General features: G+C 43.7%; 1 protein-coding gene across 7 annotated transcripts in view; it reads left to right on the forward strand.

The window, feature by feature from the left end:
- PCSK5 (proprotein convertase subtilisin/kexin type 5) overlaps nt 1-24,119 on the forward strand; it is a 464,549-nt gene that overhangs the window by 401,801 nt on the left and 38,629 nt on the right. For 5 of the 7 annotated variants that reach the window (XM_077966251.1, XM_028835254.2, XM_077966255.1 and 2 more), the window contains 7 exons: nt 2,202-2,244; nt 5,253-5,389; nt 6,650-6,850; nt 11,539-11,619; nt 15,540-15,623; nt 17,546-17,741; nt 23,631-23,848. In XM_077966251.1, the coding sequence (XP_077822377.1) occupies nt 2,202-2,244; nt 5,253-5,389; nt 6,650-6,850; nt 11,539-11,619; nt 15,540-15,623; nt 17,546-17,741; nt 23,631-23,848 (960 nt within the window). The remainder of the gene's footprint in view (nt 1-2,201; nt 2,245-5,252; nt 5,390-6,649; nt 6,851-11,538; nt 11,620-15,539; nt 15,624-17,545; nt 17,742-23,630; nt 23,849-24,119) is intronic. The other 2 variants (XM_077966252.1, XM_015117916.3) reach the window with 1 other exon arrangement.

The following is a 24,119-nucleotide window of genomic DNA, read 5'->3' on the forward strand; positions in this document are numbered from 1 at the left end:
GAACATTAAAGAACAGGATTAGAATTTCCCCAGCCCTTGCCAAATTAGCAAAACTGTTAGAGTCAAATATGTTCATCAGGGAGGCAGAGTAAAGTAAGCTGCCCCAATGCAAGCTTAGTGGTAGGAAGTTATTTAGAAACTGAAAAGAATATGGATGCAAAAATAGACTCGTAATGGAAAATGAACTAGTACAGGGGAACCACTGGTGTTGGGGCCTCTGCATGCACTTACAACGGGTTCAGATCCCCAGTCTATGAATTGGCCTTCCCCAAGATTTCTAAGAATGCCAGGGAGCTTTTCTTTCTCATGGTCACCTCTAGCTTCAGTTCCTGGTTCCACCTAATTAGCCTGGTTTTTGGTTCATTTCACTGTCCTGTCTTAGTCACTGTATTACAAACTATGCTGACCCAGACATTAAAAACCATTTCCCACCCATGAGCAGATAACAGCTTCCTGCAGAAGGGCCCTTCTATCTCTTTGGCTGTCTTGGCTCTTGTTCAACTCTTGCAATTAAACTTCTACCCCAAGGAGCTTAACAAGGTAGTTTCCCAAATATAGATGGTTCTTTTGCTAAGAGGAACTCTGAAACCAGCTGTTAAGACAACTACAGCACCTGCATCCCCTAGCAGAGATGAGCATGACCAAGTCACGAGCTGATAGTGCTATAGTCAGGGGATGGCAAATTCTGTGAAGTGGCAGGGAGTAAATATCTTTGGTCTCTTGCAATTACTCAACTCTAGTTATATAGAATGAAAGCATTCTTACACAATACAAATAAATAGATGGCAAGGTCAAGGTCCTGGGGCGGGCCACAATTGCCAACTCTTGCTAGGCTCAACTTCGGAAACTGTGACTTTCCGGAAGTCTTAACAACCATCTTGTCCAACCAGCTCATTTTATACCAGCAGAAACCAGGACCCAGAAAGTAGAGTGACATTTGTGCATGTTCACAACACAATTAAGCCTGAGTTGAAACTTCAAACAGGAAGCTCAATTTCCAGGCCAGCGCTCTTTCCACTGCACCATCATCAAGCTATTTCCAGAAGTTTCTGCAGATCCCTGCTTTAATTAGCAGAGCCTTTGCTAGAAATTTTCCCACTTAACATTTGGTGCAATGCATTAGTTGTGTTATGTGTAGTACACAGTAATATCATTTGGTAGCCTCCCTAGGACCTAAGATGAACGTGTGACTAAAGATTTGGATGAGGTTGTGTCTACCTCTTAAGGGCAGTCTGAGAAAACCAGAAGAGGGCAGAACAGATTAGAAAGGAATGCTATGCACAAAGTTCAAATGATATAGTTTTATTTTGTTAATTAAAGGTGACATAAAATTTTCACATACCAAGAGGAACATTTTAAAGAGGAGCAGTTGCCTTTCATCTCCTATTAAAATAAAAAGAGCAAGACTGGAGGGTAGGTTAGATCACAGAAAGAACCTGCCAGTGATAGCTCTATTACGTGCAAGAACTGCAGGCCAGAGGAAGTCATAGAATTCTCTTTATAGCCAGATCTGAGAGTTGCATCTCTTGGGAAGTGTTAGGAGGGAGAGAAATAGACTGAGATGATGACTCTGAAAATCCTTTCTCTCTTTAAGTCCCCTGAAAGCTGCAGGAGAGAACCCTTCTGTGAGCCAGAAGGGACGCATTGAATCATTACTCTTAATGAGACCAGGACAATTTTTTTAAGAAGGTTGCGAAGGGCATAACATGAAGTGGATACTTGGGAAAAATAATTGTGTAGATTTCAAAGGAGTGCCCCAAATGATGCTCACTTCCATTGGCAAGATTCTGGGGTAACTGATGGAAAACCCTCTATTCAGGGTCAGAAGCTTGTAGCCCTTTCCAAATATTTGTGTGTGGACTTGCTTGATCCCCCTATCTCTTAGAGGCCAGGAGGTTCTTAATGTGGATGGTCATTGATCTTTAATTTGAAGACCCAGTAGCTTGAGCCTATTCCTCCTTGAAAGTAGGGCCAAGTGTTTATAAGAACTCTTATTACCTTTGATAAAGATAAATCCTAGTGTACATCTTGTTACTAATTAAAAATGGTGCAATCTGTTCACATATTATTTCTGGACAGTACATTTCATGAAACTATCCCACAGGATTGTTTATCTCAAGCCACAACTTTTCCAGAGCCTATTTTTCCAAATGACAAATTCCTCATAATTATTATTTTTTATTGTTTTAATTTTTTTCCAGATGATCCAGGAACGTGCACATCTTGCGCTATGGGGTATTACAGGTAAGTCTGGCCTTCCTTTTCATGGCACTAACTTTTCTGCAGTTTAAGCATTACTGACTTAATCCTCAATCCAGTGATTAAAGCAAAGTGGCCCTGTAGCCTGAAGCAACTCTGTCCTGTCAGGCTATTAATGAGCAATTCTTGGATTTAGCAATAAGAGCCCAGCTGTTTCCTTGCCTCGAAAGGAGGCCATCTCTTTCTTGATCCTGGAAGTCATCCAGCCTGACACTGGTGTCTAGGAATCCTGCCATGGGTTACCAAGATTCAGATCTTGCTGTTCATGGACAGACCTTAATAATATACCTGGTCCCAAGTAAGCTGTTTGCAAACGTCTGCATGGATACCTTGTCCTTAACCAGAGCGAAGGCGCCAGGGCGAAGCCAGGTGCTATATTAGCTCAATCATCCCCTAGGTAACGACAGACACAGACCACTAGGTTAAATGAAACAGAGGTAACCATCACTGCCAACACACTCTAACAAAAATCCACAAAATCAAAAATGGCATGTTAAAATATCACCTCCTCTTCCTAGTCTAGCCTCCCGTCCAGCACACACTGTTGACTGCCCTCGAAGGAAAACTAAAGAGAAAGGAGCTGCAAAGGAAAGGAAGGCCCTGGGTAATGCACAGGCTGCATAATCCCTCCCTGTCCTCCTAAGAACTCAGAAGTTTTGTGATATACAAACTCCCACAACTATTTCATCTCTCCATCATTTTATCGAGATCGTCAGAGACACAAGGAGGATGTTAATTTCCTGAAGAGAAAACTGAAGCTCAGAGAGGGACAAGGTTTTACTCAGGTTGCACACAGCTAGTGACAGGTCTGCATTTGGAACATTTGGACTTTGGCAGGTCACCTCCTCTTGTCACCACATTGCCTTTTCCCTCCATCCATGGAATCAGACAAAGCAATATGGTGACAAGAGGAGGTGACCCACCTGTCCAAAGACAAATACGCTTGAAATGTGGTAATAGGTAGGAAGAAGTGAAAGGAGTGAGGAGGATGGGAAAGAAAAGGAAGACCAACAAGCTAAAACATACTAAAAATGATCAGTTAACCTTATCAGTTCTTAGCCTTCTGGTTTTAATCTAACTTTTCCAGAATAGCCTGCCATTCTGTACCCTGACTATGTCTCACATCACTGCACTCTTGACCCACTTTGTTTTTTTGTTGTTGTTTGTTTTTTGGTTTGTTTTTTAGACAGAGTCTCACTCTGTGGCCCAGGCTGGAGTGCAGTGGCAAGATCTCAGCTCACTGCAACCTCTGCCTCCCAAGTTCAAACAATTCTTGTGCCTCAGCCTCCCTAGTAGCTGGGATTACAGGCACACACCACCACGCCCAGCTAGTTTTTGTATTTTTAGTAGAGATAGCGTTCCGCCATGTTGGCCAGGCTCTGTTAAACTTTGTTAAACACCCTCTGTTAAACTTTGGAGCCAAACTTGGCCACCTCTCCAGTTCACCACTAACTCGCTAATGAGCATGTTTCATAAAACCCTCTGAAAAACAAATACCCTGAAAGAACATGCTCCAATATCACTAAGGGTACAACATGAGATATTTATTTCAAGAAACAAACATATCTAATCTTTGAAAACATTTAGCAATTTTGAATACAGCTAGTGAAATGCTATACAATAGAGGTTGTTGCCAGGCATGTTGGCTCACGTCTGTAATCCCAATACTTTGAGAGGCCGAGGTGGGTGGATCACCTGAGGCCAGGAGTTTGGGACCAGCCTAGCCAACATGGGGAAACCCCATCTCTACTAAAAATACAAAAATTAGCTGAGTATGGTGGTGCGCATGTGTAATCCCAGCTACTCAGGAGGCTGAGGCAGGAGAATCGCTTGAACCCAGGAGGTGGAGGAGGTTGCAGTGAGCCAAGATCACACCATTGCACTCCAGCCTCTGTGACAGGGAGACTTAGTCTCAAAAAAAAAAAAAAAAAAAAAGAAGTTGTTAAAGAAGATATGCAAAGGTTTCCCCTGATATCATGCTGATGCTTTGAAATTCATCAAAGGCAGGGGTCGATTTCAGTCCACTCCCCCTTCAGGTAAGCCTGCAATTCAGTGAAGTCTGAATTACAACATTTTTACTGTATCATGAGAATAACAGATAACATACATAAAAATATTTATAAATAAAAGCTAAGCTGCTTCGCTACTATTGTTAATAATCTGGTTACAGACATTTTAGTAAGCTGCTTGGGCTTGACACCAAGCTATTTCAGGCCTCGGTGCCAGTTGCTATGTGACAAATCACACAAGCAACCTTTTCACACAGACTTTGGTTAAAATCCCAGTCCCACCATTAGCTAGCTGTGTGATTTTGAGCGCTTAACCTTGAGCTCCAGTTCCCTTACCTAGAAATTAAAGATACATGATATCTACCACACGAGATTTGTGGAGATTTAGATGAGCTAATACTTGACACATAATCAGTACTGTATAAATAAGTATCAGTACCCCTTCCTTCTCCCCAGCCTTCTCCCAGCTGCCCTGATAAAGAGTCCTTGGAGGTCCAGAAGGAGGTGGTTAGTGACTTGGGTTGACGGGGGCACAACAGACCAAACCTGAAATTCAATTACTCACTCCTGCTGAAAACGCTGCATGGGCTGGGCGTGGTGGCTCATGCCTGTAATTCCAACACTTTGGGAGGCAGAGCTGGACGGATCACTTGAAGTCAGGAGTTTGAGACCAGCCTGGCCAACATGGCAAAACCCCCTCTCTAGAAAAAAAATACAAAAATTAACCAGGCATGGTGGTGTGCACCTGTAATCCCAGCTACTCGGGAGGCTGAGGCAAGAGAATCACTTGAACCCGGGAGACCGAGGTTGCAGGGAGCCGAGATCAACCACTGCACTCCAGCCTGGGCAACAAGAGCAAAACTCCATCTCAAACAAAACGAAACGAAAAACTCTGCATAGATATATATAAGCAGATTAAATTATGGTGGTGAAGAGTAATACATCAACGTATGTCATGCAAGAAATGATGTCCTCTTCCTCTAGGTTTGATCAGCATTGTTATAAAACCTGTCCTGAGAAGACCTACAGTGAGGAACTGGAATGCAAGGCATGCGATAGTAACTGTGGCAGCTGTGACCAGAATGGGTGTTACTGGTGTGAAGAGGGCTTCTTTCTCTTGGGTAAGTTAGAAAATGGTACCATCCAAGGTGAGAACCAGGCACTGGAGCTCCACCCAGTTGGGGCCGCAGGAGCACACATGTGATTAGTTTCAGAGTCTGTGTGTGCTGGCACCTCTGGCCCAAGGAGAAATTTTAATTTGGTTTAGAAATAAACATTAGCTGAACCACTTCCTTCTGCTTTTATTACTGAAGCATGGGTCCTGTTCCACTAATTAATCTCACATATCTCCAAGCTGATGGAAACAAGGCTGAATTGGATGGAGATAGAGAGTGGGTAGCTGAAGATAAATGTTTTGGTATTGAAGTCACCTGGCATATTGAGAGCTCTGACCCTTGTCTTGAGATTTAATCCATCTCATATATCCCTGTGCACTGTAAGAATTTAACAAGATCCCTTGCCTTAGGTTTTGGTCACTGACTTATGGAAATGGATAGTTAGGAAAGAAATACAGTGTGAATCTTGCAGCTGAAGAGATAATAGCCCAATGCACTTGAGTGTTTGGGGGAGAAAGAATGAGAAAGACAGCCCACAACGTTCTTCAGTGTTTCTCTACACAGAGATTTATTTTATTTGTAGTTTTTCAAGGCCTCAAGGATTCTGTAGTCAATGCTCTTAACCCTTTAATGGCCAATGTAAATTCCCAGTTGAAAGAGGACTTAGGTAAAGTGTTGGGTTTTGTTTTTTTTTTTAGATGGAGTCTCGCTCTTGTCACCCAGGTTGGAGTGCAGTGGTGCAATCTCAGCTCACTGCACCCTCTGTTGGCCAGGCTGGTCTCGAACACCTGATCTCAGGTGATCTGCCAACCTCAACCCCCCAAAGTGCTGGGATTACAAGCATGGGCCACCTTGCCCAGTCTGGATTTATTAAAACACATTTCTTGGTTGAAATAAGCTAAAGCCATCTTGGTTTCTTTAAAAACAAATGAAAAGCCTGGACAGAGTGGCCTGGCCAACATGGTGAAACCCCATCTCTACTACAAATATATAAATTAGCCGTGTGTGGTGACACACACCTGTAGTCCTGGCTATTCAGGAGGCTGAGGCAGGAGAATGGCTTGAATATGGGAGGTGGAGGATGCAGTGAGCCAAGATCGTGCCACTGCACTCTAGCCTGGGCAACAGAGAGATACTCCATCTCAAAAATAACAATAAAAACAAATGCAAAGAAAAAGGTCCCTAAAATTTCCTCCAGCCTCTTTAGAACTTGGCCTTGCAAAGATCACCAAAGCCTTCATGCTTTCTCTCTGTGTTCTCACATAGGTGGCAGTTGTGTGAGGAAATGTGGCCCTGGATTCTATGGTGACCAAGAAATGGGAGAATGTGAGCCCTGCCACCGAGAGTGCGAAACCTGCACAGGCCCTGGTCATGACGAGTGCAGCAGCTGCCGGGAAGGACTGCAGCCGCTGCGTGGGGTGTGCGTGCGTGCCACCCAGACCCAGGAGGAGGGCAAATTCTGGAATGGTATGTGCCTCCCAAAAAGAGATCACAGGGGTCTAGCTGCCTACTCTGCTTCCTTCCTTCTATAACTCTGGTTTTTTGAACTATCCAGGAGAGAAAGGCTGTGCAGAAAAACAAGAGTTTGGAGTGAGAATCAAGTTGGGGTCGTTCTGAGTCTCTCTGATGCTTGTAGCAGGAGTAGGTAGGAAGCTGAGGTTGGTGTTCAGCCAGCAGAGAGAGCCCAAAGGGCAAATTTATGATTGGTCCACCCCCTTGAGTTTCTACCTGGGTGAAGCAGGCCCAGAAGCAACTGAAGAGAGTCACGGAGGGAAATGGCCCCGGTATCATTTTTCTCTGAAATTTCAGAGTCACTTCCATCACAGGCAGGTCCTATGTCCTTATTACATGTCCTTTTTATAGTAAAGGAAAATTTTACCTGTAGGGTAGGCTTTTCCAATTAGACAAGGAAGGACTGCTCGAACATATTAGAATTTATGCTAAAAACAGATGGTCTCCATGGCTGCGTTGTTAGAGCTCACCATCATTCAAGCTTGCCTTTAAAAGTTGCTCTCCCCAGTTGCAGACAGGGAAAGCATGAAGCTTCTTGAGGAGGGAGGAGAGGAGACAGGTGTGGGAGCTTGGAATCCAACAGCAAAGCCCTGCAGGTGCGCATTCCTCCCTGCGTCTTTACAACACGCCTCCTCACACCTGAGCTTCAGTTACAGGCTTCCTTGCAAGGTAATTACAAACTTGCAGCGACCCCTCCGTGTCCGAGGTTGTTACAAAACAAAATCCTCTTCCTGCTGGAAAAATCTGACTCCTGTTCTATGCAGAGACAGTCACAAAAACAGGAGCTGCTCTTCATTTGATTTCGAGGCAAGAATTGGTTTAAAGGGTCAATTTGGTGCAGAGGCAATGGCAGTCGGAGAGACGGTTGTGCAGGAGGAGTGTGCTAAGGGCTCGAGGGAGTGACAGCTCTGTGGTTTATGCTGGGCTGGAGAGGAGGCCTGTCCATGGCTGCTGTCTACTACAGCAGTTTTACACATGTGACTTCAAGGAAGAGCAGCTCAGAGACCGTGAAAAACCCGGCAGCCAAAGGCCACAGAGAACGTGGGCCCTCTTTCAGAGACATAGCTGAGAAGATGATTCAATCCAGATTGGGATATCTTCTGTGAGTTATAGCTGAAGCAAAATGCTGAAAATGAGTTTGTCTGGCATTCAGGCATCTAAGAGGCAGCGCACGCCAAAAGGAAAATGGTCTGGTGCTGTGTTTCTCGCTGAACATCTGTATTTTATCTGGCGTCCAGATGATGACACGGTCCAGGGAGCCAAGAGTTAGAGCAGGCTTGATTCCCCAAATGATTCCACGTCCCTTCAACTGGACTACGCATTTTGTAGGCAGAAACCAGGCTTCAGTGGTTCCCTTTTGTCGAAGCACCACACCCACCCCTCCGCATTTTCTACTATTGCAATGTAATGTTTCTGAAGAGAGGGAGGAATTAGTGTATTTGGGGATTTTTCACTAACAGGGGATTGGGGACAGAGATGGGAGTGTTTCTCATGGATGGACAAAAACAAATCAATGACAGAGCTGTACTTTCTCATTCCTATGACCTATGAAATAAGACATGCAGACCATTAACACAGAGAAATAGCCATTTATTCACTAAGCACGGTAAAGCCATAGCTCAGCTTCCCCCAGCATAGTGTAAGCACTGAAATGGAGAGTAAATGGGAAATGCATTCCATAAAGTCCTGGGAGTATTTGAGCCAATGCCTACAACCTTCTCCTGACTTCTTTTTCTTAAAAAACAGGATCGAGAGTGTAATAGGAGAGTAGAGGGTTCCAGAGAACAAGCACTAATTAGCCACACCTTTAAGATGATGGAAAGCAGACTGCAGTCATCCTGGGTCAAATCAGAGGAAACCCAGGCAAAGTACAGAGTGTTTTTGAGAGGATATAGCTGTCTAGGTAGTACCAGAACGTTTTTCTGTTCTGTTTTAGGTTTTGTTTTATTTTGTTTTTCAAACTCAGATTCAGATTCAGGTAGGAGAGGTAAGATGACGCACACTTCAATCCATTCCTTCACCCATGCTGCTCCCCAGTGGAAACAGTAAGATCCTGTTTGCATCTGAAGACTACAACCCAGGAGGATCTATCAGCATAGGCTGGGAAAACACCCTTGAAATAAAAGCCCAGCTAGAGTTCCCTGAACTCCTCTTTTAATAAGGTGGCTAATCAGGATGAGAATGACTACAGTGAGAGAGCCATCATTCTTTGCCAACTACCAGCAAAGTGGGAATACCTCCCACCTAGTCCAAGGATGCAGATTCCTCCACCTATCAGACAGTGCCTGACAAATCCTCCAGCCAAGACTAAGTCATCAAAGATGGCGCTCGACTCTCTGTTTTTTCAGCCACCAAAAAGTCACTGCACAAATGTATAGATCATCCCCAGACCCTCTGTCTGGGGATGTATACTGTGACAATTATTTAGTGTCCCTAAATGGCAGGAATAAAACCAATATTCAAGGCCAGACATGGTGGCTCACGACTATAATCCCAGCACTTTGGGAGGCCGAGGCAGGCAGCTCTCTTGAGGTCAGGAATTCAAGACCAACCTGGCCAACACGGCAAAACCCCATCTCTACTAAAAATGCAAAAAATATTAGCTGGGCATGGTGGTGGGTGCCTGTAATCCCAGCTACTCGGGAGGCTGAGGTGCGAGAATCACTTGAACCTGGGAGGTGGAGGTTGCAGTGAGCTGAGATTGTGCCACGGCACTCCAGCCTGGGCAACAGAGAGAGACTCTGTCAAAAAACAACAACAAAACAATATAATATTCAACAGGCTGCAAACGGCCTCAGCGGTGACTCAAGCATCACACAACCTTGGTGGAAAGGTTCAGGTATGGCAGACCACGGGCTTTGAAGGAAGATGATGGCTTCAGCTGGTTTCCTGAAGCCATTGTTGGGAATGGAAAGAGTTTCCTCTGTTACTGTTAAACCATTTGGATTTTCTTAAGTGGTTTCCCCTGGTAGTGCTGGAAAGTCCTAGGAGTAATTTCTGCACATTTCTCTTACCTCATATTTCCATCATTGATTAAATCCATGTTATAACAGGCTCTAATTACATATTCTGGTGATAGTCTAATCTACAGAACACAGACATGGTGAATTAGCTTTGTGTCTTTGACCACATCCTAACAATTTATCACTAGCCTGTCTCTTGATCTTAATTCTTATCCTTGGGGAAAGACTGGAATCCCAGAGTTAGTCACAAACACTGAAAGCCACACACATGTGGGGAAAAAAAAAAAATCCACTTCAGTACTGGGAAGATATTTTGCCTAATAGTCACTGAACTTTAGAAAACTTCAAAGATGCCACGGAAATCTGATTTTTAGAAGGACTTTGTAGATGTGTGCAGCTGCCTCACTTAGAAATGAGTGCACTATTTTTATTTATTTAACCTACCAGAACACAGAGTGCAAAAAAACACATGGCACTGGGTAAGTAATCAACTGTTTGGCCAGTAGGATGAAGGAAGCATCCGTATCAACTTGCACGGATCGTTACATACTCAGGAGTTCTCTAAGTGGATTGTGAAACCATTGACAGCTTGAAATTGGCTATGGTGGGAGTATTTACACCACAGAAATTGGAAACACTACAAATCAGGTTTTTGGTTTTTCATTTTCTAGAGACCTGTCTTACCAGCACACCATTACTTTGGCTTCTATCAAATTACTTTAGAATTCAAATTTATTACTGAAAAATTCAAAAGCCTATGTCTACACCCTCTAGCAGATGCAGACTTTAGAGCGCAGCACACATTAATTCAAATCCTGGCTCTGTGATTTGCTAGCTGTGTAACCTTGAGTGAGTTACTCATCCTCTCTGAGCCTCAGTGTCCTTGTCTGTAAAGTGAAAACATGAAACTGCCTCACACAAAGTCATTTTAAGAATTAAATGAGAAAATGCATATAAAGCTCTCAGGACACATATGACACAATAAAGCCTAATATACTCCCTAACTCTTTGACTCAGGCCAGTTTTAACACTTGAAACACTAGTTTGCTTTGAAAGCAGCATTCCCTGGGTCACGAAAGAAAGCAATTCTGGGGGCCATGCGCGGTGGCTCACGCCTATAATCCCAGCACTTTGGGAGGCCAAGGTGGGCAGATCACTTCAGGCCAGGAGTTCGAGACGAACCTGGCCAACATGGTGAAACCCCATCTCTACTAAAAATACAAAAAATTAGCCAGGCATGGTGGTGCTTGCCTGTAGTCCCAGCTACTTGGGAGGCTGAGGCAGGAGAATCGCTTGAACCTGGGAGCCAGAGGTTGCAACAAGCTGAGATGGTGCCACCGCACTCTGGCCTGGGAAACAGAACAAGACTCCTCGTAAAAAAAAATTTAAAAAAAATACTAATAATGTTTACAAGGAATGTTAATGACAAGAGAAAATGCCTACGAGATTTATAGTGTTAAATACAGTGTTCAAGGTCAGTCTTATGTATACGGAAGCTATAAATGATCACACATCTATACATAGATGTAATTATACTCACACACTCGATATGAAGATGAGACATCCATGTACCACAGTATAAACAACAGACATTCCTGGGTGGTGGGATTATGGGTGAAGTTTATCTTCTTTATCCTTTTTGCATTAAAAAAACTAAACACTTTTTTTTTAATAAAAAAGAAGCTGTGCCCATTGCAAACCTATCTGTGGTGAAGAGCCTGCTGCAAGAGCGACGAAGGTGGAAAGTTCAAATCAAAAGAGGTAACAGGGAAATAGGGAGGTGACAATCACAGCGGCAGAGACTGTCTCTGGAGACGGTCTCCGTGGAAAAATCACCCCAAGAAGCTGGGAGGCCAGATGCAAATGGGGTGCAGAGATGCAGAGGTCATTAGAAAAAGATGGAGAGAGGAGGGGGCCATAAACACAACCTATGAGCGGTCACTCAGAGGGAAGACTGTGAGAAGCTCAGCAGTGGAGATTTCCGTAACAGATAAGGACATGCGTGACGTGCTAAATGGTCATGCCTGGCAGAGGTTATCAAGAAGAGCATCTGTCCTCACAAAACTTTAATAGGCTGAGGTAGCACCTCTGCCTTCCCAGTCCCTGCGGCATTGTTTGAAATCACAAAGACTGGAAAAAACTAAGTGGTTACCAGTAGGAGACGAGAGAAATAAAGTCAATGTATTCATACAATAGAATACTATGGAGCCACCAAAAGGAAGAGGTTCTTTCTGTACTGATAAAGACTAATCTCCAAATATATTGCTTGTTTACAGGCAAGGTGATAAACCATGTGAATAGATACAGTTTGTACGAAAAAGGGTGGAGAAGGGATTAGGAGGGAGACATCACAGTATATGCCTTTTCTCCATTTTGCACCATGTGCAGATTATGTATTAAATAAAAAATAAGTAGAATAAATGAACCCCTTGCTTTATATAGTTTAGCTACAGGCATTTCTGAAGAATGGATACTGCACTTTCTGGATCAAAGTGGTTCTTTCTTTTTTTTTTTTTTTTTTTCGGTCCTGTCCAGTCTAGAATTTCCAGAGTGGGAAAAAGAGAAACTATGATCACGGTTAAAATTTACTTGCTGAGGTTAAGTCCCTAATCTTTTATGATAAAGAACTCTTGCTGGGGAGGACTTTATCCCATGCCCAGGCCTGATTGCTAAGTTAACTGCTTGTACAGATCTCCCTCTGGTGGACATATGGAGACATTACAGAATTTTATTTTATTTTTATTTGTTATTATTTTTTAAGAGACAAGGTTTCCCTGTATTGTCCAGGCTGGTCTCAAACTCTTGGCTTCAAGCGATCCTCCCACCTTGGCCTCCCAAATTGCTGGGATTACAGACATAAGCCACCTTGCTTGGCTGACATTATAGAATTTTATACCAGGTGTATGCAGTAAAATACCAAATTGCCAGAATGTGAGATACATGTAATTATAAATATGTGCATATGTGTAGATATAGACATTAAAATGTATACAAATATGAGAAAATTAATGAAAACTCATGTCTTTATAAATATATTTTAGTATATACATGATAACATCAAAGGAAAATCAGCCTGAAGCCTGGACGTAGAACATTGAAGATTTGCAAGGTGTTCACTCTCTGATTAATATTGTTGTCTTATTACTCTTTGCACAACTGCTCTCAGCCATTCAGTGAACATCTGACTGATAGTAGCAACAGGATTGTTGCTCGCCTTTCGGCTGCCATCTCTTTGGGGCTCAGTGATATTGCAGGTTTAAAAGGCCTTCGGGGACAGAATCGGTTACTTTGAGAGGCATGAGGAACACCTTTGTGACAATCCTGTGGCTCTGCACAAGGCTAAATTCAGCCCTTAACAGATGCTCCAGAGAGAGTACACCAGTCAGTCATCAGCTTTAATTAGTATATTGGAAAACCAGGGGGCTGGCTGCAGTGGCTCACACCTGTAATCCCAGCACTTTGGGAGACCAAGGCGGGTGGATCACCTGAGGTCAGGAGTTCGAGACCAGCCTGGGCAACATGAGGAAACCCCATCTCTACTAAAAATACAAAAATTAGCCAGGGTTGGTGGCAGGCGCCTGTAATCCCAGCTACTTGGGAGGCTGAGACCGGAGAATCGCTTGGACCTGGGAGGCAAAGGTTGCAGTGAGCCAAGATCGCACCACTGCGCTCCAGCCTGGGCGATGAAGTGAGACTCTGTCTCAAAAAATCAAAGAAAACCAGGGTAAATTTTTCTCTCCAAACTAGGAGAAAACCAACTACCCTGCATGGCAGCCTAATCATTTACATCTCCAACACCATCTCCACCTGTATCTGCATCTATCCCCGTATCTGTATCTATCCATCCTATCCATCTATGTACGTATCTTTCTACCATCTGTATTTGAATCTAGTTTCCTCTATAGCAAGGCTCATCAGCTTTGTATCCACGATATTGTAGAAGCCGAGGGGTGCCACTCAGGTATGAAACCAGAGGGAAAGAAGAGGGGAGTAAAACAAGCCTCAGAAATGGAGTGGAATGGTGACGGGAGAGAGACAACAGGAAGCAGGAGGAACTACCATTTACTGTGCCACTGTTAAGCACTTAGCACACATTATCTCATTTCGTCTTCACAACAATCCTATAAGGGCAGAATTATTTTCTCTCATTTTAGAGACAAGGAAAGCAGGACTCTGAGAGTTTAATTACTGTATCCATGGTTACCCTTCCCTTCGGTGGCACAGCTGGGATCTGAAGGCAGGTGTGACTAGAGAGCCATCTATACCCGGCTCTGACTCTTAGGATGAGAAGAAAGAAGATGAAAGTCAGGAGAGGAAGGAAGGGAGAAAGGGAGGGAGGAGGTAATGAAGGGAAATGGTAAGATGTCAACACTGGTTGAGGGTCAGGGTCATTGAAATCCCACATTCTGAGCTAGAAGGTCGTTTTCTAATTTTTCCCTATGTGAGCCATGCTGATTTCTGAGCAATCCCTGAGCTCTAGTCAAGGTCTCAGTGTGTATTGATTGAGTGAAGTCTTGAAGCTGTTCTGTCTTTGAAACTGTCCCATGGAGTTGCTGAGGTGACCTCCTGGGAAAGCCTGCCCATCAAATGCTGTTGGAGGGAAAGGGAGAAGGGAACACTTCCAATGTTTCCCTGGTGAATGGTGTATTAACCTGGGATGGCCTACTTATAGCCCGACCAACCAGAAAGCTCATGAGTAGGGGAAAATTTTGATGTTTAACAATGATTTGGGACAAATTTAAGATGAGATAAATTTAGGTTGCATAGCACAGTAGCTACTCTGAAGAAAACAGTGACCCAAACTTTGACCAATAATAAAATCTGATTTTCGAAGAACAAAAACAGAAAAAAGAAAAGAAGTTCCTCCACGAGAGGTACAATGAATTCTCAATTATCATCTTGGAGTGAAGAAAAATGGTCATCCGGCTGGGCACGGTGGCTCACGCCTGTAATCCCAGCACTTTGGGAGGCTGAGGTGGGTGGATCACCTGAGGTCAGGAGCTCGAGCCCAGCCTGGTCAACACCGCGAAACCCTGTCTCTACTAAAAATACAAAAATTAGCCGGGCGTGGTGGTGTGCACCTGTAATCCCAGCTACTCGGCCGGAGAATCGCTTGAGTCCAGGAGGCGGAGGTGGCAGTGAGCCAAGATCATACTACTACACTCCAGCCTGGGCTACAGAGCGAGACTCTGTCTCAAAAAAAAAAAAAAAAAGACAAGAAAAGAAAAGGTCATCCAACAATCTTGGCAATAGAAGTGATTACCTTTGACTCATAAACTCATTCACAAATGCATACACACAAATACAAACTCACACTCCCATTTTTAACACACAAAATAAGTAATCATTTGTTAGTTCAGATATCCCCACAGTATTTGAGGCTATCTTATAAGATACCACATTCCTTTTGGTACCACACATTCATGTGGTATCTTTCTTGATAATCAATTGCCAATGAAGTCTTGATATTCAATTGCAAATGAAGGAGTAAGAGAAAAAAAAATAAATGAAGTCTACACAACGGCAATGAGCCAGTGCCAACAATCAGCTCATGTACAATCAAAAGGATTCCATTTGGGGCAGGAAAAGGGACTAGGTTACCCATGAGATCTTTTTCAGCACTGGAATCCTATGTGCCTATTCAAAGGAGAAGCCTGAACTGTTGTTTCTTTCTCATACAGATACTTTGAGAAAATCCCAGCCTTGTCATTCTTCTTGTAAAACCTGCAATGGATCTGCAACTCTGTGCACTTCATGTCCCAAAGGTTAGTGTGTTGTGTGACAGGAGATGGCAGCAGTCAAGCCAAGTCATTGAAACTCATGTGTAGTGGCATCTTTGTGTAAGGAGGTCTGTAACGCCTTGGTCTACTCCCATCACATGTTCCTATGACAGTGGCTACTTGGGAGACACACAAGGACCCAAACATTGACCAATGATAAAAACTGGTTTTCAAAGGACAATACAAAGAAGTGGTCGGGTGCAGTGGTTCAAACCTGTAATCCCAACATTTTGAGAGGCTGAGGCGGGAGGATTGCTTGAGCCTAGGAGTTTGAGATCAGCCTGGGCAACATAGTAAGACCCCATCTCTATAAAAAATTTTAAAAATAGCTGGGCATGGTGGCATGTCCCTGTAGTTCCAGCTACTTGGGAGGCTGAAATGAAAGCATTGCTTGGTCTCAGGAGGTCAAGGCTGCAGTGAACCATGATCATGCCACTGCACTCCAGCCTGGGTAACAGAGCAAGACCCTATCTCCAAAAAAAAAAAAAAAAAAAAAAAGTTTCTTGATCTAAAGGCATGATGAAGAGGGAGGGAGAAAGAAATAAGAGCAGCAACATAACAGCTTGATAACTTACCAATTGCTTCATCTATAGAAACAAAAATCACAAATAACATACCTTCCCTGAATTAGGGGAATATTTTACTTAAATGGTACACTGACATAAAGAATGTTTAAGTGGGCTGGGTATGATGGTTCATGCCTGTAATCCCACATTTTGAGAGGCTGAAGTTAGAGGATCACTTGAGGCCAGGAGTTGGAGACCAGCCTGGCCAACATGGCAAAACCCCGTCTCTAATAAAAATACAAAAATTAGCCACATGTGTTGGCACATGCCTGTAATCCCAGGCTACTCAGGAGGCTGAGACATGAGATCACTTGAACCTGGGAGGCAGAGGTTGCAGTGTGCACTTCAACCTGGATGACAGAGCAAGACGCTGCCTCAAAAAAATAAAAAAAAAAAAAGAAGAATGTTTACATGATCATTATAAAGTCCGTGTTGGAATGTACAATGTTAATAGTGCAATATGATGCAAAAGCAGAAAAATTTACAATAGGCAAGCCACAATTATAATCATAAAAAATACAAAAGGTTACACTCAAAAAGCTAAAGCATTTTCTTGGAATTTTGGGTTTGAGAGTGATTTTGAAAACTGGTTTTCTTAATGAGTATCTGTTGTTCGATTAAAAAATAGATGGATCCTCTGTTAAAGGGAGAGTTGGGTGGAAGAGTTGTAACTCTGTGCCGAGCCTGTAATCCCAGCACTTTAGGAGGCTGAGGCAGGCAGATTACCTGAGGTCAGGAGTTCGAGTCCTGCCTGTCCAACATGGTGAAACCCCGTCTCTACTAAAAATACAAAAATTAGCCAGGTGTGGTGGTGCGCGCCTGTAGTCCCAGCTGCTCGGGAGGCTGAAGTAGAAGAATCGCTTGAACCCAGGGGGCGGAGTTTGCAGTGAGCCAAGGTCGCACCAGTGCACTCAAGCCTGGGAGACAGAGCAAGACTCCTTCTCAAAAAAGAAACAGTTGCAACTATGTTAGTGTCCTAACAAGATGACCTTTGGGGAAGCAGAGTATTAATAGATTCTATCAAGCTGCGCATGTACAGCTGCCTTACACCAGGAAGACATAGACAGGGTGTTAACAAGACTGATCAGCTGGGCAAAGGGAAGCCCCGTCATGACCTCTACCTAATATCCGTGGGAAAGGAAAGAACCAGGGCAAAAGCCTCTTGCTGTCAATTGCCTTCTAGAAATGTAACTCATCCTGGAGGACTTAGCATCACTAGTAAATATTTTGGTAAGCCTGAAATAAGTGCCTGGATACTTTGGTCTTTGGAAAGCTTAAAAAAGCCATGTCTCTGCATAGAAACACACATGATGACTATTCCTATCTTCCCTGGATTTCTAGGTGCATATCTTTTGGCTCAGGCCTGTGTTTCCTCCTGTCCCCAAGGCACATGGCCTTCCGTAAGGAGCAGGAGCTGCGAGAACTGTTCGGAGGCCTGTGCCGTCTGCTCTGGAGCCGATCTTTGCAAAAAGTGCCGGATGCAGCTGGGCCTCCCTCTCTTCCTCCATGAAGGCAGGTGCTACTCCAAGTGCCCGGAGTAAGTTTCCTTTTTAATTTTACTTCCTGCTTGTAGTCGCTTTCCTAAGGTACTTTGGGAGCAATTCCTTCTTGTTCACCAAAAAACTCTTCTCCGCTCTATGAGCACCCGCATAAATGTCCTCTGTTGTCTGACACGGCTATGGGCCGCAGCAGCCAAAACTTACATGAGGCCAGATGCCCACTTCTCCTTTGTGACTATTTTATGTGTATATTTTTACTTTTATGAAAAATATGTTCAGGGGCTGGGCATGGTGGCTCACACTTGTAATCACAGCACTTCGGGAGGCCAAGGCAGAAGGATCGCTAGGAGTTTGAAACCAGCCTAGGCAACATAGCAAGACTCTGTCTACAAAAAGTTTAAAAAATTAAACTTTTTGGGGGGCCGGGCGCGCTGGCTCACGCATGTAATCCCAGCACTCTGGGAGGCCGAAGCGGGTGGATCATGAGGTCAGGAGATCGACATCATCCTGGCTAACACAGTGAAACCCCGTCTCTACTAAAAATACAAAAAATTAGCTGGGCATGGTGGCGGGCGCCTGTAGTCCCAGCTACTCAGGAGGCTGAGGCAGGAGAATGGCGTTAACCTGGGAGGCAGAACTTGCAGTGAGCCAAGATGGTGCCACTGCACTCCAGCCTGGGCAACAGAGCAAGACTCCGTCTCAAAAAAAAAAAAAAAAAAAAACTTAGCCAGTGGCTGCCTGTAGTCCCAGCTACTTGGGAGGCTGAGACGGGAGGATTCCTTGAGCCCAGGAGATTGCAGTGAGCTGTGATTGCGCCACTGCACTCCAGCCTGGATGACACAGCAGGACCCTGTCTCTTTAAAAAAAGAAAAAGAAAAAGTTATTTTCCCATCTTAATGATCAACTGTTGTCACGGTTTTTCTTTTTTCCTCCATTACAAAAGTAAGGCTGTGATGTGAACCTCTTCTAAAGGTTTAAATAGGTGAGGCATGAATTATAAATAATGAATAATACTTGGTTAGTTAGTTATTGATTCCTCCCGGTTTCCTTGGTCCCCTGGTTTGTAATTGCTTTACTCTTCCTACCAATGGTCCCACCTCCAGAATTTACCTAGGAAGAAAGTGAGGAATAGCAAATGGAAGAGTACAGCAAGAAACTTTCAGCAATAAGCAACAGAAATGCCAAGTAAAATGACTGAGACATAACAGGGTTTATTATCTCACAGAACAAAAATGTTGCAAGTCCAGTATCGGTCACTTCAGCGGCCAAGAAGGTCATCACAAAGTCTGGTTTTTCTGTTTTGCTCTTGTACCTTCCTTAGCTCGTCCTCTCTGACCGGCGCCGCTGCTGAGCCCACGTTGTGTGTCTCAGCTCCAGACACTGTCACCCCATGCAGCCACGATCAGGGCCAGGAAAGGGGATGTCTCCCCTTGTTTATCCTTTTCTTGAGAGAAAAGAAAATTTCCTCAGACTTCCCTGCTAATCTCAGTCCCAAGAATGCATCACGGATACCTCCCTAAATCAATCTCTGGCCAAAAGAATGGAAATATAGGCGTGGTTCAGGCTGGACAAGATTTACCCCTGAGCACCCAAACAACTCAGGACTCTGACAGCCACGAAGAATGGAGAGAGGAAGGCAGGAAATAAATTTGGGGAAGTAACTGACAGTGTCTACTTTAAGGAGTTAGGATTTTCTTTTGCCCTCTTAGTAAAAGAATTTGATACAACGACACCCGTTTCCTGGCTGGGCAAGGTAGCTCACACCTATAATCCCAGAACTTTGGGAGGCCGAGACAGGCAGATCACCTGAGGTCAGGAGTTCAAGACCAGCCTGACCAACATGGAGAAACCCTGCCTCTACTAAAAATACAAAATTAGCCAGGTGTGGTGTCCTATGCCTGTAATCCCAGCTACTCGGGAGGCTGAAGCAGGAGACTCGTTCAAACTCGGGAGGTGGAGGTTGTGGTGAACTGAGATCACACCATTGTACTCCAGCCTGGGCAACGAGAGCAAAACTCCGACTCGAAAAAAAACAAAAAATGAAAAAAGCAAAAATGGCACTATTTCCTAGTGACCTATTTGTTTTCATTACTGAGATAGACTCTATCTATAGAGTATAAATATAAGTAATGAGTATAAATATAGAGTATAAATATAAGGTATTTATTCTCAAAAAGCATCCCATCTAGTATAGAAAGCCAAGCATATTCACCTCAACAACACAGATACATATTTAGCACCAACTAGGTGTAAAAATTGATACTGATACAATATCAATAGACTGTATTGTATATATGTAGCTCAGTGGAGTCTATTCTACCAACAATTGATATTGATATTGATATTGATATTGATCCTTGATATGGAAAGCTAAGTTAAGACCCACTGAAGGAAGTCTGGGTCTGCAAAATGCTTACAATCCAGTAAGGGAGGTTTACATCAGGCAATGTCACACTTCTCAGAGCCTTAATGTACAAAAGGCTAAGAGATTCCAAGGGAAAAGAAAACATTTTAAATCACTATTTTTTGAATGCTTGCAATGTCCAGGTATTGTGCTAAGGGCTTTAAATGTATGATCCCATTAATTCTCACAAGAATTCTCTTATTCACATACTATTATTTTCCCTCATTTGACAGATGAGGAAAAGAATAGCAGAATCCATTTTACATGTCAGATACATGGTGTGGCCAGAATTTGAACCCAAACCTCTCTGGCATTGAAGTCCAGGTGCTTAACTATCACTCAGTGCTGATAATTATATCATTATTTTTTAATCACATAATTTTTTTATATAATTATTTTTTATATATATTTTTTAATCACAACTGTATTGAGACATAATTCACATACCATACAATTCACCCCAAAAGTGTATAATTCACTGGTTTTTAGTATATTCACAGAGTTATGCAACCATTACCACAATCAATTTCAGAACATTTTCATCAACCTAGAAAGAAACCCTATACCCTTTTAACCGTTATTCCTACTTTTTCCATTTCCCTCAGCCCTTAGCAACCACTAATCTACTGCCTGTCCCTATAGATTTGCTATTCTTGGACATTTCCTATAAATGGCATTGTATAAAATGTGGTCTTTGAGCCAAGCATGGTGGCCATGGTATACACCTCCAGTCCCAGCTATCAGGAGTCCAAGGCTGGAGAATTGCTTGAGCCCAGGAGTTCAAGGTCAGCCTGAGCAACATAGCAAGACCCTGTCTCTGAAAATGAAAACAAAACATATAAAACGAAAAAGACAAAACATGTTTTTCTGTGACAGACTTTTTGACTTAGCGGAATGTTTTCCAGCTTCATACCCAGCTGGGTATTTGAGAAAAAGCTTGATGGTCACTAGCTCTGGAAGGATTTTGTCAAGCAGAGAGTGGAGAAAGGGTAGCAAAGGGTCAGAGTAAGAGAACCCAGGTGAGAAGGCAGGTTTGGAAACTTCCAGTCCTCCTCCCCTATCAACCGAGCTCCCCCGCAGCAAACTCAGCCAAGTGTTACAACAAAGCGAAGGTGAAAGACAGAGAGCTGCTTACCAGAGTCAGTCATTGCTTCCTCAGTGGTAGGATTGAACTGGTTGTCATTATTATTGCCTTATTTATTTAATCATTACCTTTTTCAACGCTCTCTTGGGTTCTTTGAGTGTTCCAGGAATTCACAATGCATTAAAACAAGGAAGAAAGAGTGTATTTTGCTTTACTCCAGTTAGTCGACCGCTCAACATTTTTTACCTCCAAGTCTGGGGTGAAGCATTTTCATGGAGCAGTGAGACACTATGCAGACATGCAGCAGTCAATATAGTCTGTATTGCTCGAGCAGTAGGAAAGCTACAGGCATGGCCTAGAAATATTGCAGACTATAGAATTGCAAGCATATGCCCTCCTGCTATGGGTAGGGTGATCTGATTATAGTGGAATCCCTCATCTTTGTGTTTACAGAAAAAGAAAAAGAAAACTAACAACAGAAGACACAGAATCTGAGGAACATATAATATCCAGCTTATCTTGGAAGCTTTATTGCTGTTTCTGAGAAATCACCCTTTTGGGTGTGATCCATCCTAGAACAGCAATAAGATTTATAACAGGAACATAACCTGCAATGACACAGCATCCAGATATTCAGAGCTATTTATAAGTTAGCATTTAGTGGCCCCTGCTTTTTCAAATATAGTATATGTTCATGAAAAAAAAAAAAAAAGTTGTTTGTTTTGTTTTGTTTGTTTGAGACTGAGTCTCACCCTGTCACCCAGGCTGAAGTGCAATGGCGCTATCTCTGCTCACTGTAGTCTCTGCCTCCCAGGGTCTAGCAATTCTCCTGCCTCAGCCTCCCAAGTCATTAGGATTACAGGCTCATGCCACCACACTCAGCTTTTTTTTTTTTTTTTTTTTCTATCTTTAGTAGAGATGAGGTTTCACCATGTTGGCCAGGCTGGTCTCAAACTCCTAACCTTGTGATCTACCCACCTCGGCCTCCCAAAGTACTGGGATTACAGGCATAAGCCACCGCACCCGGCCAAAAATAGGTTTTAACAGTAACATATATCTTTTGTTTTGGTTTGGTTTTTGAGATGGAGTTTCACTCTTACGGCTCAGGCTGGAGTGCAATGGCGCCATCTCAGCTCACTGCAACCTCCACCTCCCAGGTTCAAGCAATTATCCTGCCTCAGCCTCCCAAGTAGCTGGAATTACAGGCATCTATCACCAAGCCCAGCTAATTTTTTGTATTTTTAGTAGAGATGGGGTTTCACCACATGGGCCAGGCTGGTCTTGAACTCCTGACCTCAGGGGATCCACCCAACCTGGCCTTTCAAAGTGCTGGGATTCCAGGCATGAGCCACCATGCCAGTAACACATATCATTATGGTGGCTGTTTAAAAAGCAACAGAAAACTTAAGGTGGACTCACATTCACCAAATGTGAACAGATTTGAAGCTCTGTTGAAGAAATACGGCCTTCCTTTAAGTGCTGCCGGTCGCTGTCTTGGTGTCTGTGAAATGGAGGTGAAGGTCCTGGACCACACAGCTTTCACAAGACATGGATTTATCTGAGCTGAAAGACTGCAACACAAAGTAATTTGAATTTAACAATTTAGTATATGCAACCATTTCTTTCTAAAACAAGTATTAGTCTTCTTAAATAAAATAATTGTGAAATAAAGCACTAAGAAAAACAGTTTTATGAATGCAGAGAGCGGAAAGGAGGACAAACTCGCAGGCAGATCTGTGTGGAGACTACTTTTAGCAAGTGGCTCCTTGAAAATCACCTCTCAGGTTGCCTTCTGGCTGTCTCCTGACAGCTTCTGATATTCACCTTTTTTTTTTTTTTTTTTTTTTTAAGACGGAGTCTCGCTCTGTCACCCAGGCTGGAGTGCAGTGGTGCAATATCAGCTCACTGCAATTTCTGCCTCCTGGGTTCAAGCGATTGCCCTGCCTCAGCCTCCTGAGTAGCTGGGATTACAGGTGCCTGCCATCACGTTCGACTAATTTTTGTATTTTTGTAGAGACAGCATTTCGCCATGCGTTGGCCAAGCTGGTCTTGAACTCCTGACCTCAGGTGATCTGCCCATCTGGGCCTCCCAAAGTGCTGGGATTACAAGCGTGAGCCACCGCGTCCGGCCAGTAGCTATCTTTTTAAGGAATAGAGTGGGAGGCAGGTTTGCCCTAAGCAGTTCCCAGCTTGATTTTTCTGTTTGGCTTAGTAATATTGGGGTCCCAAGATTTATTTTCCTTTCACAAGAATAATGCCTGTCCTTTTCCTTACGTTTTTCTGAATGTTCTTTTTCACTTCCTCATAAATCCCGTGGATGCTTCTCAGCTGACAACAGCAGCAGCCCTTTTGTTTTTAGCCCTAATTCCTTTTCCCCAGGAAAGAGTCACTTCTCCAGCAGGGCAGCTTCTCCAGTTGCACTCTCTTTTCCTTCCACAGGGGCTCTTACGCAGAAGATGGCGTATGTGAACGTTGTAGCTCTCCTTGCAGAACGTGTGACGGAAACACCACCAACTGCCATTCTTGTGAAGGAGGCCTCGTCCTGCACCACGGAGTGTGCCAGGAAACCTGCCCCGAGAGGCACGTGGCTGTGGAGGGGGTGTGCAAGCATTGTCCAGAGATGTGTCAGGACTGCATCCATGAGAAAACATGCAAAGGTACCTGGGAGCTTCCCATGGGAGAGCGAGGCTCTGCTGAGCCACCAGGTGGGGGCCGATTATCTGGTGGTGGCTGGCAAAGGGCTGTGGGAACCCGTGTCCCTACCATTCCTGAAATGTATGTCTCTGTGCCTGTCATCAGAAAACTCGAGTGTGAGAGACACTCAAGTGTCTTTTCATTACGGATGCTGCAAGCTAAGACAAGCAAGAGCCCCTTTTTGCATGATTTCTTACACACCCACATGTACACACACAGCAGGTGTGCAAGTGC

The sequence above is a fragment of the Macaca mulatta genome, chromosome 15 (genome assembly GCF_049350105.2).
Source record: "Macaca mulatta isolate MMU2019108-1 chromosome 15, T2T-MMU8v2.0, whole genome shotgun sequence".
Taxonomy (NCBI): Eukaryota; Metazoa; Chordata; class Mammalia; order Primates; family Cercopithecidae; genus Macaca; species Macaca mulatta.